Genomic DNA, 18034 nt, shown 5'->3' on the forward strand with positions numbered 1-18034 from the left:
ACCCCCCCCCCCCCCCCCCACACACACACACATGCACACACGCGCTTTTCAGGGGAAAATCAGAACAAAAATAATTACAAAATCATAATAAAACTCCCAGAGATTCTTGCCGTCGAAGGGGATGGGGGGGGGGGGGGGGGGGAGGAGGAGGGGAGCCACAACTAAACCTTGACCCCCAACGACCCCCACCTTCCTCCCCACGCGCACTGAAAAAGTTACGTTCCGCTGGCCATTTAGGGTATACAAAGGACTGCTATTTCATTTGTAAGCCGATACACATGTGTATTAACCCGTCTGCCCGTGACCTTTGGAACTTCCAATGCCGGTCTATTCATATTGCGGAGGCTAGTCTGATCTCCCCTCTTACAGTCGAACTTTTGGATCCCTTCCATGTGATATATTCTCAATTCTTCCATTCCACCATGAAGACGAGTATTACGATCCTGGTCCTGTGCCTGGCCCTTCTTCTGGGCCATTTGCTCAACACACCTGTGCCAAGCGAAATGGCAAACCCATGGCAGTACAGACTGGTGGTAGCGGGCTACAAGCTCTTTCGTCTCATAGTAAGCACGCTTTATCATTAGGTTCTATAGAGTGTCCTATATTAGGCCGGACTTAGTTGTGTATGGTCCCAAGGTGGTAGCTAGTATTTTGAAATCAGGGAGTTGAGACTGCTCGCTCCTCTTCTTATAAAATCAAAACCAATCACGCTATTGGCGAGTATAGAATTTTACTCAATTCAGCTCTTCGAGTGCATGTGAAAAAAAAAATTAACAAATCTAGTTACTGGATTCAGGTGGCATGTAATAGATAGCGATCATAAGTTTTCAGGAGAGACTCTAGTCCCTGATTTTAACAAAGTTTATCATGCATTCAGTTGGATAGTTGTATAAAACTACTGAATAACTACATCTAGCTAGCTGGATAACTAGAATAACTAGCTGGATATCATGTATTATTCAATTTTGTTACTTTTGATGTATTCTTTATTATTTATTGAGAAATATGAAATAAATGAAATGAAATGAAATGAAATAGAAATGAAATGAAATGAAATGAAATGAAATGAAATGAAATGAAATGAAATGAAATGAAATGAAATGAAAGGCTAAGCACTAAGAACAGCCAGTCTTATTCATCATCTTTTTTTTTGGGGGGGGGGGGGAGGTGAATGTGATGAATGCTATAGACAATCTAGACTGTGTCTCCAGAATTTTGTATGCTTCCAATATCTTTGCGAATCTTGTCTTTTCCTTTTTGTTATTGTCATTGTCGTTGTTCATTTGTCCTTCGTCTTCATGTGAACAAGGTTTTTTTATTCTCATCGACTAACATAAATATATCATCAATAATCAAACAAATCTGACATTTGCAAGCGAAGGAAGGTACATTGAATCTTTATAAACAAACCAGCAGGTAATGAATGAATATCACAGGAATATCTAAAAGTTTACAAGCTCACAACAAAATGTGAAATTCTCATCTTTGTGATCATGGGTGCATTTTAGGCCGCCTTGAGGGGCTTCGTGCACCCTGCAGACGACAACCTCTTCAAAACTTACAACTACTTGATGGGATTCGCACTTCCCGCTGCAGATCAGCATGTGCAGGGGTCGACTGTCCAGGCGAGGTACACGGATTTCGACGGAACACGAGTGCTGCTCTACGAAACCCGATCGGGTCGAGAGGGTCTCTCCCCAGCGTTGGTGTACTTCCACGGAGGAGGATATGCCATGGGGAATACCAGTAAGAACAAAGAGATAACTTTTTAAGTAGATCATGACAACATTTTGTGATGCTCATATAGAAAGAAGAGATATATATGCGATGGTTGAGGGATTGGATTGAAGAAATGACAAGAAAAAACAAGCAAGGGTGCACCTCTTAGAAAACGAAACACATGCGTTTGCCTTGTGTCTGAATATGCTTCGATTGCAGTAAAGGTGTTATTGCTTCATTCCATTTCATTAATTTTCATTTTCAACAAAAAGTGTAAATGTACAAAACATAGCTGAAAAAAGAAAGAAAATAATATATACACATATTCTAGATACACTGTTTAACATTCCACACCTAATGATATCATTGTAATCACTCCATGTTTCCTGTATAATATATACATTCCTTTGTGTGTGTGTTGTAGTATTCCCCTTATAAAGGGGAAGGCTAGTAACTGATCAGTGGAATCAGTGGGAATGCTGGAGGATGATTGTACCAATTCTTTTGGGATTCATTTAAGAGTGCATTATATATCTATTGTTGTGTGAAAATCATTTGCTTCAGAATGGTCTCATATTCAAATAATGTGCAATTTAATGTTTCCAGGTTAGCGTGCCTGGTTAGTGACGGGGCATTAATCTGCACATTACTTGAATATGAGACCGTTCTGAAGCAAATAATTTTCACACAACAGTAGATATATAATGTACTCTTAAATGAATCCCACAAGGATTGGAACAATCATCCCTCAGCATTCCCACTGATTCCCACTGATCAGTTACTAGCCTTCCCCTTTAAATCATGAGATGATATCTTGAAATTCCACACTGCGCAAAAGAAGTAAAGGAAAGCATTTTCCGTGGTTACTTTATTACAGGAGCATATGGCCCCTTGACAAGACGATTGGCCGAGGAATTGGATATGGTGGTAGTATCCGTCGAGTAAGTGCTACACCCATACAAGATTATGATCCTCCTTTATACAAACACACACACACACACACACACACACATATATATATATATATATATATATATATATATATATATATATAATATACGTATATCTTTCTCTCGCATGTTAATTGTGATATAAAGAGTACATTATAACAAAATTGATGTTCTATACTTTTCTCTTATGCAAGAGAAACACATATCAGTCAAAGAAACAGTGTGATAGAATTACACGAAGGCTAATCCTGTATTGGTAGTTCTCAGTGAAATATAGAAAAGTGGAATTACATATCGTGACTGCATGTTCGCTATAGGCTAATGAACACATTAACTTCACCAATTACAAATTCTCTCATGAGAACCCAAATGTAACACATATAGACGTTCACACACATGCACAGACACCCGCACACACATTTATATTCCTATAAACTAACTGATGAAATATTTGTGCAACATAAAGTACTCTAAGAACTATTAAAAACGATTTGCAAATAGTCTAGTTTTTATAATCACAACTGTTATCAGAAAAAAAATATGTACCTTATAAAATTGTAGCAAACTCAAATTACGCCATACATCGTACGAATATCCAGTGGTGCTAAACATATAAGGTCTTATCATGCAGAATGTAAGGAAAGCGTGATTCATTAGTCCTACCAAAGGACAAACTTAACCACTCCCCCCCCCCCCACAAAAAAAGTCGTTTCCATGGAGAGCATACTCAAGAGGGAAGGACATGTTAGCTATTCATTTTCCCCAGAGTTTACCCAAATAAGTAGCGAATTTCCCTTCTTCTTTACTTCTTACAGAAACACTTCTCGAGCATTCTACATTTTTCCAGTCGTGATAGAAACACGTCTTTAAATACCCTTCCCCACATTCAGTGCATGGCATTTCAAATGTTGTTCTCTCAGATGGGACGTAGCGTAAGCCTATACAAGTACTAGAAAACAATAAGAGGGATATGTATGATTCCATGCAAGTCTTAGCTCTCATAATACTCATGACAATGTAGGCCTACCTGACCTTCATTTTGAATGCACTGTGATCTTTTCCCGTTCTGCATTTAGGAAAAGAAAGAAAATGAGGTAATATTTAAATTGAATTGAATCTTATTACAGGTATAGACTGGCCCCCGTTCATCCTTTTCCAGCAGCGATTGAGGACTCTCTGAAGGCTACCAAATGGTTTCTGCGCAATGCGGCCCAGTTCGGCGTCGACCCCACTCGAGTAGCCGTCGGCGGGGACAGCGCTGGTGGTCATATATCCGCCGTCATCGCCCAGCAACTCGACGATGATCCTTCTGTGCCCGATATCAAGCTCCAAGTCCTTATTTACCCTTGGCTTCAGATCTTCGACTTCCACACGCCTTCGTACCAGAACTATGAACGAATGTTTGGGGACAGTTTCGCCGTGTCCAGGCCACACGTGGCCGAGTTTGTATCAGCCCTGGTGCTCGGGAGACTTGACAACCACTTCATGGATCAACTGCAGCGCAATGAGCACACGAGTGTTTCATTTAAGAAATCTGAACAGTACAAAAAGATTTTGGACTATACCATCATAGCGAAGAAACTCGGCCAAACCACATTGACCGAGAGCGGTGACAAGCAAAATACTTACAAAGGAAACGAGACGCTATGGAAAGAGCTAAAGGACAAGCTCCTTGATCCTAGACTGTCGCCGATGGTCCGGGTTGACTTTAAAGGTAGTTGATAATGTAGTCTATCCTGGGCAGTTTTACCGCCTTTAGGCAGAAGATAATAAGTCCTTTTGGTACTTTGAAATTCAACAATTTAGATGATAATGAGATTGAAATTCATTATGAACGTTTCATGGAATGAAAGAACAATTGAAAAGAATGCGCCTTTTGAAAGGAACAAACACTACGACAATGACTATCAACAAGTCCCAACCCACAGAGGTACACATCAATACAATGTATATTCTACATTCATAGACACGTACATCCTTACACACAAACGCTCCGCAATATACGTACAGTTTACACTCACTCAGTGCGCATGCTTGTATAAATATCCACATTTAAATACGTGGTATTGTTTATTCTATATTCTTTCATTCGCCCTTTGTCTCTCTCCCTCTACCTTCCCCTTGTTTATCACGTTAAATGTCTTTACAGACTAACAACAGCATTTGATATTCTATTTTGCCAGTTCAAAGTTAAACTTTGAACTGACTTTCAAAGTTCCTATAGGTACATGTAGGTCTTCAGGAAAACTTTGTTATAGCTATTCTAATTATGTATTATATGAAGGAGGTGCATAATGTAATATGCAGATGACTGTTTTCTTTGGAACCTAATTTACAAAATTCAAGCCATCTATGCAGCACTTTTATGTGAATTTTCACCATCTGCTGGATTTGTTTTTTTTAATGTATTTGTTGGGGTTGTTGTTGTTGTTTTTTTTTGGGGGGGAGGAGCTCTTCTATCACAAAGATTCATCTATCATTTGGCTAGTCTGTGGTTCAGATCGGGGTCACTGCAGACCATTGCTAAATGCGAAATGACTTAATTTCTTTTTCATCACTCTACGCTAATTACCTTGAACAGACTGTTCGCAATAATTTGACTGCATATTGTTCGTAATAATTTCCTTGAAAAATTCAGGGTTTCTCAATTGTTCGTGTATCACTACAATTTACGCATACTATGTATATTTCAATTTCAATTTTCAATTTTTTTCAATTTTATTTTTCATTTATATAGGTGTGTATTTTTTTATGTCTGTGTTTTTAAGGAATGATTATTCTGGATTCTTTTGTTTGTAACGATAAAATTATTCTGGCCTAATTTGTGAAAAATGCAGAAACCAAGTCAAATCAAAATGTGATTTCACTTCACCGTGACACTGAGGGGCAAACTGCGATCTCTCCCACTTTACAATATTCGCTTCTTTATTATGATGTTCTTTGAATTACTACCGGGTTTAGGAAACCAAAACCTAAATGAAACTTGCCACTCCCTGTACGAATCGCAGGTCTACCCACGGCATTCATCGCCACGTGCGAACTGGACAGTCTGCGGGACGACGGCATTTTCTACGCCAGACTTCTCGAGGAGGCGGGCGTCCGCGTCATGTGGAAGAACTACGCGGGAGTCTTCCACGGAGCGTCGGCGGCGGGACCGATCACGATTCCCTCTGGCGCAGAGATCATCGACAACGCCATCAGCTTCATCCGAAGCAATATATGAACACTGTATGTGATATCTGCAATTAAATCAAGATGTGGTAAATTTACATCAAGAAGCTATCTAAATCTGAGGCAGATTTTCTCCTTTTAGGCCAAAATTACGTACATTCCATTGGTGTGTGTCTCAATAGTTTTATCGCAGAACGAGCTAACTCCATTCTTGTTAGGTTGAGATATTTGTAATTGCAGCTGCACAAAAAAAAACCAAAAGTAGTAAGAACATATATACAAAATAGTTTTAATCATAACTTCAGAAATATTCCTTGTTATGATACAAAGTTGAGATGTCACTGGAAAGGTCATCGCTCTATTCTGATGGTGGAATTACTCTAAGATATTTTAAAATGGCGCTTAGCACATTTTGCCATGATAGTCTTCATAAATATCTATTGACACTAACAAAAATTCCCCTGACAGTTTTGTTTTGTTTTGTTGTTGTTGTTTTTTTTTTTGGGGGGGGAGGGATTTCTATTCTAGGTGAGTCCTTCTAATGATCCTAACAGATAATAGAAACATTGTATCAAACCGAAATAGAATAATTTTATACTTTTTATCCTTAAAAGCACATTCCCTCCTTAAAAAATGACATTTATTATACGTAAAGAAATTTATTACATTTGCCAGTATCTAAAGTAGTTATTTGGTACTTGTTTTGTAACTTGGAGAATCTGTCATTAATTCTCGGTATCGCCAATGCTCAGAAAACTTCTACGCACGCAGAAGAGCCCTGTCACAGATGCACTGTGGGATCCCTCGATTGTTATCAGCGTTTCTCAGTTCCCAATGCAATTTTCGTCTGCTTTTCTTTATTTGGTGTTTTTTTTTTTCCTTCGGTCAGAATTAAGCTACAAAAGAATTCAAAACTTCTGGATTTTGCTGATTTGAGGTCACTAGAGCCATGGTTCGCTAATGCGAGGCTTCAATGTGATGGTGACATGAAGAAATCTTCAACAAAAAATACCCGTGGATTAAGACGGAACGTGACCTGAATGCATTGCAGCCAAAACCGGATGCAACTTTGTCCCCTTAGCTATCCCATAATGCATTTAAAACACTGCTCGCGGCAAAGCACATAGTAGGTACATTGTATTGGCGATAGTGAGAATTAGTTTTTGTCGACTGAAGCTATGTTATACAGCGGGCATGTACAATATAGATCAATCAGCCCCTGTAATATCTTATTACTATAGTATTTCAATTTCAGTTGGTCAATTCTCGAAATATCTTTCATTTCCTAGTATTCTTTCAGATTCTAACAGGAACACGCACCTATTTTCCGTTGCCATTCACCAATACTGGACGGAACGGTATGTACAAAATAATGTCCACGAGGAGACGACTGCGATGTGTCTAGAAAATATCATAAAACGGGCTTTAGAATCTCTGCAATCTGATTGGTCAACTGATTTGTGTCACGAAATCAATATGTACCCTTAGTTGCATCTTACTTTGTGTATGTATTCTATTGGTAAAATTTTGTTCAAAGTGAATAAAATGAAATGAAATCAAATGCATTGTCATCATTCCGGTCTTCTTACTCACCCCCCCCCCCCCAAAAAAAAAAAAAAAAAGCCGGCCGTGAATTTGCCGGAAAGTGCACGTCGCCTTAATGATGCTCAGAGTGTATGAACAATATTTCAGCGTCAATCTTAACATTATTATCTACATCCATGCAATAATACTGTACACCCATAAAACCACATCGATATCACAGCCCAACCCACAAAACACTCGAAACTACGTCCTTCCTACTCCCACGCCAATGTCTTTAAGTGCACTTCGGTTTTCCTCAATAACACATTACAATGTTCTCAGTGGAATAAGGGTCTCCAAGTGTAAATGATTCTCCGTGATCACTCAACGACGGTGTTAATGGCTACATTCAATTTGAATACGTGTACAATCAACTTCTTTTCTCTCTCGTTTCGGTACACGTGTATTTTGTTACTTGTGCCCTAGGATAATATCACTTCTTCTCACTTCGATCTTTAATCTTGACATTTATCACCATGGCATTATCATTACCATTTCCACCATCATCTTCCAATTTGTTATCGTTGTTTCATTACCATCCACATACTTACATTGTATTTCAGTGGTTAGTTTTACAAATAAGTCAACGCATGATTGCAATAGATAATGGCAACAGACTGGACTTTCAAATAAATTAAATTGTGTGTAGTTGTTGTTGGTGTTTTTGTTTTTGCTTTTGTTTTGCAATTGACTGACAAACCGCCCTCATTGACGTGAATACGCACAGATTATCATTTCTCCTACTAAAACACTGAATAACCGATGCTTATTTACATCGATGAGGGGAAAGTTGTTAATCACTTGTAGCAGCAGCAGCAACAACAACAACAGCAAACGACTCGACACAATAGTTTATTAATGAAGGAATATAAACACAACGCAAAATTCGTCAATCAAGGAATATAAACACGAAGTCCCAGCTGCTTTAAGGATTAGAATCAACACTGGCCGTCGGGCGGAAGCTCGTTATTAACTGGTGAATATACGACGCCTATATAGTTATCAGGCCCTCCATTTATACTGCTACAACACTGAACAATCGGTGTACATTTACGTCAGTAAAGGGCAATGTGCAAGTAAGTTGCCAAAGAAAAAAGCCGAAGAAAAAACAAACAAAAATCTGATAGTAATAGTAAAAAGAAGAAGGCGTTCCTCATTGTAGTGAATTGTCACGCATTAGGGAGATCACATCTGCTTCTACACCTAAGGAAATAATGTAAGGGATTATAACGTATCGACACACCTGTTACTCTGTCGAAGACATGTCGAGGACAATGCCGCTTTTTAGATGCTGTCGAAAGAATAACGTTGAACTGACTACAAAATTTTCAATGTAATCCTTCGTTTCACTATGCAATCAAAAGTGCAACAAGGTCTAACATCAGCCACTTCCGTTAATCTGTTTAAGACCTTTCTGAAAACTTGTCTCTTTTTTCCGTTCATTTCAAATTTATTTCATATTTCCACTTTCTCGATGAAATTTCAAAATGATTGGCAGTAATACAAGTAAGAAAACAAAATACTTACAACCATGTCTTTTGATTGAAGAAAAAAACAATACAACACACAACACAAATGTATATGGTCATATCATGATATGAAAGTGTCACAAGGAAATAACAGAAATACGATGGGGCCTACATAAAAGCTATAACGCTTGTAAAACTGTAGGTTCCCGAATACATATAGGCGTGGAATTATACGTATATATAACGGATATGCTTATCTTCACCAACTTGTCCAAAAAGAATGATTACTCAGCCATCCATGACCGTTTAAGAATAAATAAGATATCATTGGAAAGAGGAGATATGTGGCTTTAAGATGTTGCTACTCACTTTGGTGTAAAGGTGACACAATCTTCACAAATTCGAAATTAAATCTTGTTGCGCTTTTTTTTTTTGATACGCACTATAGTTTTTGCTTTTCGTACTCTTTGTCGATGAAACTGTATTAGGAATGAACTTGATCTGAGAACTGAGACTATAACGGGAGTGCACTGTATATTTTTTTTTTCATCGTTATTGCGTTAGATACTCTATCTGACAATACTACCCATTGCATTGATCATAACCGATGAAATGAGAGTTTTCCACCCGTTCTTAGTAAAATTTGTGATTTTTCTTTGAAAAAGAAATGAGATCAACAGAAAGTGTTGAAATACGTGTATTCCATGTTTCCCTGAAGTGCGGGTCTCTATGATTTTTTTTTTCTTCTAATGAATCATTAAAGAAAATAAGTCATAGAAACATCCTGTACATATTCCAGCTAACTAATACTCTGTGACACATGCGATATATTTGACAGGTACCTCATGATATCTACATGGGCGCAATCATGTGTGATTTGTCACCGACACTTGTCAACGGTGACACTGCAGTTGCTTATGAACCATTGTTGGCAATATTTGCAAAGTCGAATCGAAGCCCGCGCCAGTAATGAATGTATCCATTAGAGCTGAATTTCTCGATGTTTGCTGTGCACGTACTTCTTGGCCTATACGAAACTGTAGCAAATGAATGACGATCGTGTCCACTTCCACATGGCGGGTGACAATTCAAATAATGTTTGCTGACATACGATGATACCACTGTGAGAGGCAAACACGGCACGACAGAATGTCATCGATAAAAGGGAACCAAAAAGCGTTTCTCTAACTGCATCTAATTAACATTGCCGAGACTATCGGAGTTTCAACCCCTTGCGAGAGAGTAATAGTTCAAAGATGGATGATATTACTTATTCCAATGGAGCTACAGTCGAGATACAACCGCACAACACTCTCCCCATTTAATGATGTGATATTTCATGAGTTTTCAATGACTGTTATACGATGCGACTTAACAATACTTGGATACACATTAAAATGTGGGGGTTATATAGGTAGAAAGACATACATACATACATACATACATACACATGAAAAACCCGGCAATGTTATAAATGACTTTAAAGGGGATGGCTAGTAACCGATCAGTGGGAATCAGTGGGAATGCTGAGGGATGATTGTTCCAATTCTTGTGGGATTCATTTAAGAGTACATAATATATCTATTGTTGTGTGAAAATCATTTGCTTCAGAACGGTCTCATATTCAAGTAATGTGCAGATTAATGCCCCGTCACTGACCAGGCACGCTAACCTGGAAACATTAAACTGCACATTACTTGAATATGAGACCATTCTGAACCAAATAATTGTCACACGACAATAGATATATAATTTACTCTTAAATGAATCCCACAAGGATTGGAACAATCATCCTCCAGCATTCCCACTGATTCCCACTGATCAGTTAGCCATCCCCTTTAATGGGATTGTACAGTTCTGGTTGAGACCTAATATCAGGTTTCTAACATTTTTAGGGGAGATAATGAGAAATCTCATATGAAATATGAAAGAGCATGCAATTTTATGAGGAATTCAATGTTTATTTGATAAAAATTGGTTTTGAAATGGCTGAGATATCCAAAAAAGAACGATTCTAATAAAGTGTGGGACCCACACTTTGTAACGATCGCTTTGTTTTACTTTGTTTTTGGATGTTTCAGTTATTCCAAACCCGATTTTCATCAAATAAACTTTGAATTCCTCTTAAAATGGTATGCTCTGTGCTATATCATAAGTGTTTTCTTGGTATCTTGCAAAAATTCGAAAGCCTATTTCTCATCACAACCAAAACTGTACTATCCCTTTAAGGCTTTCAAACTCATTAATACACATATGGCGCGAAGCGCAATATTTACGTATAGATATACATACAACCAGATCCCTGCAATGGTTGGAGATAAGGAGATTACATTCATCTCAAACCCATTCATTCATTTTCCACAGATCGCTATATTACAGCTGATCACCATTTGCGTAATCCACAACTTGTTATAGCACAACAATATGTAAGACATCATGGACCAGTTATGGAACTCGTTGTTTGACATGTCTGAGGATCTAGACGCAGTGTTTTTCTCCGCAGTGTTTTAAATTGTCTTATCAAAAGAAAAAAATAGATAAAGAATAGATGAAAAAACCTTTTTGACAATGTATCACTAGAACAATAATCCAACTCATTGATTAAAATTTATACCTCCTTCACAATTCAATTGTTATTGCTTCTTTATTATCCACGTTCAGAATCTCTACGATATAATTCAAAGGTAATAATTATTATTTCTTCTTGGATACAATTAGAATGTGGCTCAAAGCCTTGGTGTTCTCTCTGTGTCACGTATACCCTTAATTCTGTTCCTTGTATTCGTCTCTGTATGAGCTAAATCTGTCGTACATAGTATGAACTATAGGCTGAAGATACTTTTTTCCCCCCGCCATTGCTCCTTCAGTTCAAATAAGAATTTTGATTTCGTTGTATACTATAATTTGTTCCAATGCCGTTCATCCTAGTCAAACACACTGCTAATAATTGTGTGTAACGGTCTCCTCCACCTATTTTATCAAAATATGTAAATGTTTACACGTGTATGTTATTTCTTTCATAACTGCATGTTTATTCATGTTCTGAGTCGCATCATAGCTAAATTGTCGTTGATTTACCAGTATTACGTCTTTTTGTTGTTGTTGTTGTCGTTGTTAATATGATTATCATTATTATTGTTGTTGCTGCTGCTGTTGTTGTTTGTATAAGTCGACAAATAACAGACTGAAACAGACTGAAATGTATTCATAACACGATTCCTTCGTATTCCCGAAAAAGAAAACAAAGATGCATTACTATGAGTAAAAAAAAAAACGTCCACAGACACATGATAATGATGATGATGATGATAATAATGATGATGATAATAATGATAATAATAATAGCAATAACGATAATAATATAGACATTTATAACGTGGGTGCTCATAGAGGTGTATGACGTCATGGTGAAGTGACGATTAAATAGTGACAACTTTGTGTGTGTGTGAGTGTGTGTGTGTGTGTGTGTGTGTGTGTGTACTGAATGGCGCCTGATGAGGCGTCTTTGTGATCGTTCAGCGTTAATCTGTCTGCAAAATGACAACTATTCTGATCGACAGCCCTATCGACTGATACTATCTTCATGCGTGATCGACACTATGTCCTTACTTATCTCATTGGAATTTCACTGCACTCCATAGCGATAACAATGAATAATTTATTTTGATCATATTTTATGTATTCCAATCCACTTAGGAACGTTTTGCAATTTCTGAAATGAACCAATACACTAAGGTGTCACATGACACTTTCATATGATCAGTGTGTATTACCTGCAAGGATTTGAAGAGTTTGTTCGCTTAATGAGTTATGGCCAATTTTTAAACATTTCGAAGTAAGTTCATCATCATGAAGAAGAGAATATAGCCTGTCTAGTGATAACTCACACTCTACATAACAAAGAATATTCTTGCAGTTATGATTTAAAATGTCCCATTATTATTGTCTTATCATTTTTTGTATGTTTCTTTATCAGCTTTTATCGCAAATATGTCGCTCAAATTAGAGAGTAAACATCATTTACTTTCATAGATCGACCACTATATTCTATATGTTTGCATTTATTCCATTATGCCTCTTAGGTGAATATCATGTATTATTCAATTTTGTTATATTTGATGTATTTTTCATCGAGAAATATGAACATGAATTGAATTGAACTGAATTGCATTAAAAATTAACACGAATCAACTTATCAACTCGTGTTGCGATCAACTCTCTATTTATAGGTGTTACATACATTTCGATGACTTCTGTTGTGTATATAAAAGACTCTTTGAGCACATCAATACGAATTACATTATTATGTTATGCTCTGACGTCATAAAACAGAAATATTCCATAAAATGCCTGAGATGACGTCTTTGGAGTCTCGATTGTGTCCCACATGATAACCTGTAGCGCTAAAATCATTCTTATTAGATTTGCTTTGATTTCTGCATTTTCCCATTCATGAACATCTGCGTATATTATGCAGTTTTGACAGTGCTTCAAAGGTAATGCAACTTCTCACGACTGCACCAATATTTCGAACATAGCGAGACCCTACTCTTCCTCTCTTACCTTTCCACCTTTCCTTTCACTTACGTCATTTCATCTCTCTCCAGTCCTTAACCCTCTGCATACCACTTTAAAGGGTGTGTACAGTTCTGGTTGTGGTGAGGATTTAGCTTTTAATGTTTTGCGAGATATTCATAAACCACTCTATGAGATGTCAAAGAGCATGCAATTCTAAGGGGTATCAAAAGTGTACTTGATGAAAATCGGTTTTGAAATGGCTGAGATATCCAAAAACAAGGTGAAACAAAGAGATCCTAATAAAAGGCATGGCCTGTCGTCTTTTATTATTATCACTTTTTTGGATATCTCAGCCGTTTGAAAACCAATTTTCATCAAATAAACGTTGAATCCTTTTTAAAATTACATGCTCTTTCATATTTCATAAGAGGTTTCTCCTTATCTCACTTATTGATGTTATAAAGCTGAATCCCCACTTCAACCAGGACTGTACAGTCCCTTTAATCTCCTTTCCATTATGTTCGCTGGTGAAATTTGTGCACATTTTACTCATTGGAGCAGAAAGGGTCAACAGAACTATTCATTTCATTTCATTCATTTCATTTCATTTCATTTATTTCATTTCCAACAACATTTTCATACACAAAATAACACAACATCAATGCAATGTAGTAACAAAGAAAAATACGTGAAGTTGACAATACTACGCATCACAAAAGCAAAGTAAACAATGAAAATTGAATTGAAACTAAAGTTGCAGGAAATGGAGGAGACATGCTAAAAAGCTAAGCTTGTATTTTGCAGTCTCCTCGTGGACAAAAAGACTAAATAACATCAAAAAGCAATTAGCTAGACATAATATATCGGTGTACAACACAACAGACCTATACATATAAACAAACAAACAAACAAACAGACGGACAAGCAAACACAAGCAACCTCTCTTGTAAAGAGAAAGATAAGAGAGAAAAAAACAAAACACAGTAAAGGAAAAAGAGGAAAAGAGGAAATTATTTTGAAAGAAGAAACAGAAAGAGACAAGAGGACAGGGAAAGGCGAGAAAGGAGAAGAGATGAAGGGTCTATACCAGCACACGCGAGGCACATGATGCGGTGGATCACCGAGGTATATGTACATAATGTAGGAGAGGAATAGATAAAAGAAAAGAGTGAATATAACGAATATAAAAGAGGGCTCAGAATTAAGGCTAATTGAAATATAACTCATTCAACTATATAAGAATTTATGAACAACTTCTTCAGTTTAAATGTGAATGTGTTTAAACTTAAAACTTGCTTCATACTATTATCGAGAGTGTTCCAAAATTTGGGGCCAGTAAAAGAAAACATGGATTTAGCAAACATAGTCCTAGTTAATGGCAAATGAAATGAGTTGGATTGCCGGGTAGGATAAAAATGAACAGATCTATTTTTAGTGAACATGGACTCAAACACAAATGGGAGAGAATTATTGGTAAGTTTGTACATGAATTGTCCTAGGTGTAACAAATACAAGTCCTTAACTTTTAAGATTTTGTTTTCATGGAATAACACATCAGTATGACTTCTCCACGATTCATTGCAAATAATGCGAAGAGCTTTTTTCTGTAACAAAAGTAGTCTTTCCAAATGAGAAGAATGTGTGTTTCCCCAGGCGAGTATACCATAATTCAAATAAGGTAAAATCAGAGATGAATATAACATTAAAAGAACATTTTTGGGTAAACAAAATTTAACTTTGTTTATAACACCTATATTTCTTGAGATGATACGGCTTATGGAATCAATATGTAAATTCCAAGTAAGTTTACGGTCAATAATCAAACCTAGGAATTTGATTGAAGAAACTTCTTCAATAACTGTATCATTCAGATATACATTTCTAGGTACATTTTCTAAAGAGTTACTAAAAATCATACATTTAGTTTTTTTAATATTTATGGACAATTTATTTGCTCTTATCCATTGAAGTAATTTATCCAATTCAACATTTAAAACATCAATTAGCATATTAGGATCAGAATGTGACAAAAAAACATTAGAATCATCAGCAAATAATAGAAAGGAAAGAATACTTGATGAATTCGGCATGTCGTTAATGTAAAGGATGAATAAAAGAGGTCCAAGCAAACTTCCTTGAGGCACTCCACAATTAACATTTTGCATGACAGATGTATGCCCATTAACATAAACAAATTGCTTACGGTTAGAAAGGTAACTTCTAAACCACTCCAAGGCCTTTCCTCTGATACCATAATATGATAATTTATAAAAAAGTATATTGTGGTCAATGGTATCAAAGGCCTTGGAGTAGTCCAGGAAAACGCCGATTGTATGATGAAATTGATCAATAGCTTTTGAAACTTTATCTAAAAAGGTAAGTATTGCGTGGGAGGTGTTGTGGTTTTGCCGGAAACCAAACTGATAATCAGAAATTATTTTATGAATATCTAAAAACTTCAATAATCTAAAATGAACAACTTTTTCAAGTAATTTCGAAATAGAAGTCAACAAAGATATAGGTCGATAATTGCAAACATCTTCCCTATCCCCTTTTTTATAAATAGGAATTACTTTAGAAATTTTCATATCCTCAGGGACAACTCCGTTACACAAAGACAAATTAAAGACGTGTACTAATGGATCAACAATAAAATTGATAATATTTTTCAAAAGAACATTATCAATACTGTCATGCCCGGCACTTTTCTTGTTTTTCAAATTCTGAACAATATCTAACAATTCATTTCTCTCTAAAGGAACAAAAAACAGTGAGTTAGGATTACGAGTTTGTAAAAAATCAAAAAAATTCTTTTGACTATCCGGAACATTGTGAGCAAGATTATTGCCAATTTGTGAAAAATACTGATTAAAAATATTTGAAATGGATGTAGCATCATCGATAATCAAATTGTTATGTTTGATTGTGGTAATACGCGGTTTCTCCGTATTTTTATTAATAGCTGTATTAATAATTTTCCACGTATTTTGAATATCATGTTTAAACAAAGATAACTGATTAATAAAATATTTACGTTTCTCGCATCGTATTACTTGCGTGAGAACATTCTTATATGAAGTATATTTATAATGAGATTGCTGAGTGCGTTTAAGTTTATCAACATAATACAAATTATTCTTACGGTTAATCGATCGCAACAAGGATTTAGATATCCAAGGCAGCCTAGGATATCTTTTGTAATTGTTACATTTTTTTCTAACAATGGGAACATGTTTATCCAAAATGGAAATTAACCTTTGCATAAACAAATCATAAGATTCAGTTGGATCCTCTTTATCATATACATCAGTCCAGTCCACTCTGTTTAGCTCGTCTTGTAACCTAACTATATTGTCAGGTGTTATTTTCCGGAAATTTACCATATCCTAGGAGGCTTTAAAGAAATTCTACGGTTAAGGGGTATATAAGTGAAGATAGGATAATGGTCAGTTAAATCTGATAAAATAATTCCAGAGGCAGGTAAAGGGCTGATGTTACAAAATATATTGTCGATAAGTGTTGCAGAATGATTGGTAACACGAGTTGGTTTTGTTATAAGCGGTAAAAAAGACGAGGAAGTCATTATATCCAGAAAATTTTGGGCATTGTTTAAAGTCTGAAACTTTGACAAATCAACATTAAAATCTCCCATAATAAAACAATCTTTATTATTAAAAGTTGGGTTTGATAATAAGGATTGTACGTAATCAAAGAAATCATAGATATTTGAATTAGGAGGCCTATATAATACTGACACAATTATATTCTTTGAATAAGGGACCTCAATTTCAATAACAAGTGATTCAACAATTTCACTCATACAGTTCAATTCATCATGAATAACATAATCCAGATTTTGTTTTACATATAAGGCAACGCCTCCGCCCATTCCCTGATTTCTACTATTATGTATGAAATCATAACCTGGAAGTGAGAACATAGAAGTAGAACCCTGAGTGGTCCATGTTTCACTAAGACCTATTACATTAAAAAAGGATCCATGAGTGCCATCCATAAATAAGCGAAAATTATCAAAATTATGATTCAAACTCCTTATATTCAGATGCATTAAAGACAGATTATTGTCACAATCATTACCTTCAACGAAAGATTTGATATTGTTAATAGTGAAATATTCTGAACTTGGATATTGTTCATTGTTATTCTGACAAAAATTAACACTATCCTCATAAAAATTAAAAGGTAACTGATAATCTTTACTAGAGGGGTCATTATTTGCCTGTGTTTCCGTGTTATTACTGAACATTTCAAAGAACTCATCACTGTTTAATGAATGAAAGGCAAAGTCTTCGACTCGCATCATCTAGGAGTCAGAAAGAAATAGGACGTACTCGGTGCCATCGAGCGCCAGTGTGCGTTCGAGCATGCATGGCAGAGACCCCAGGAGGATGAGATAAGAGAGAGCATAAAAGAATGTAAGAGGACGAGAAGGAGGAGGAAGGAACAGAAAAAGTGGTAGAAGTAGAAATAAGAAAGAAAACGTAAATACCGGAGAATTACAAGAGAGCAAAGGACAAACAGTAGACAAGAACAAGATAAACACCACAAAAAAACACATACCTATCGACTCATGACCAAGGTACATTTCCGAAAAACTAAACC

At 36.2% G+C, this 18034-nt stretch overlaps 1 protein-coding gene across 1 annotated transcript; it reads left to right on the plus strand.

The window, feature by feature from the left end:
- Positions 1-422: 422 nt before the first annotated feature.
- Positions 423-7265, plus strand: LOC139727579 (neutral cholesterol ester hydrolase 1-like). Its single transcript, XM_071638561.1, has 5 exons — positions 423-563; positions 1509-1746; positions 2597-2660; positions 3797-4383; positions 5678-7265. Exons 1-5 carry the CDS (start codon positions 423-425, stop codon positions 5890-5892), a joined length of 1245 nt encoding a protein of 414 aa, XP_071494662.1. The 3' UTR covers positions 5893-7265.
- Positions 7266-18034: the final 10769 nt, after the last annotated feature.

The sequence above is a fragment of the Diadema antillarum genome, unplaced genomic scaffold (genome assembly GCF_040938485.1).
Source record: "Diadema antillarum isolate AM-2024a unplaced genomic scaffold, OU_Dant_1.0 seq00000136_RagTag, whole genome shotgun sequence".
Taxonomy (NCBI): Eukaryota; Metazoa; Echinodermata; class Echinoidea; order Diadematoida; family Diadematidae; genus Diadema; species Diadema antillarum.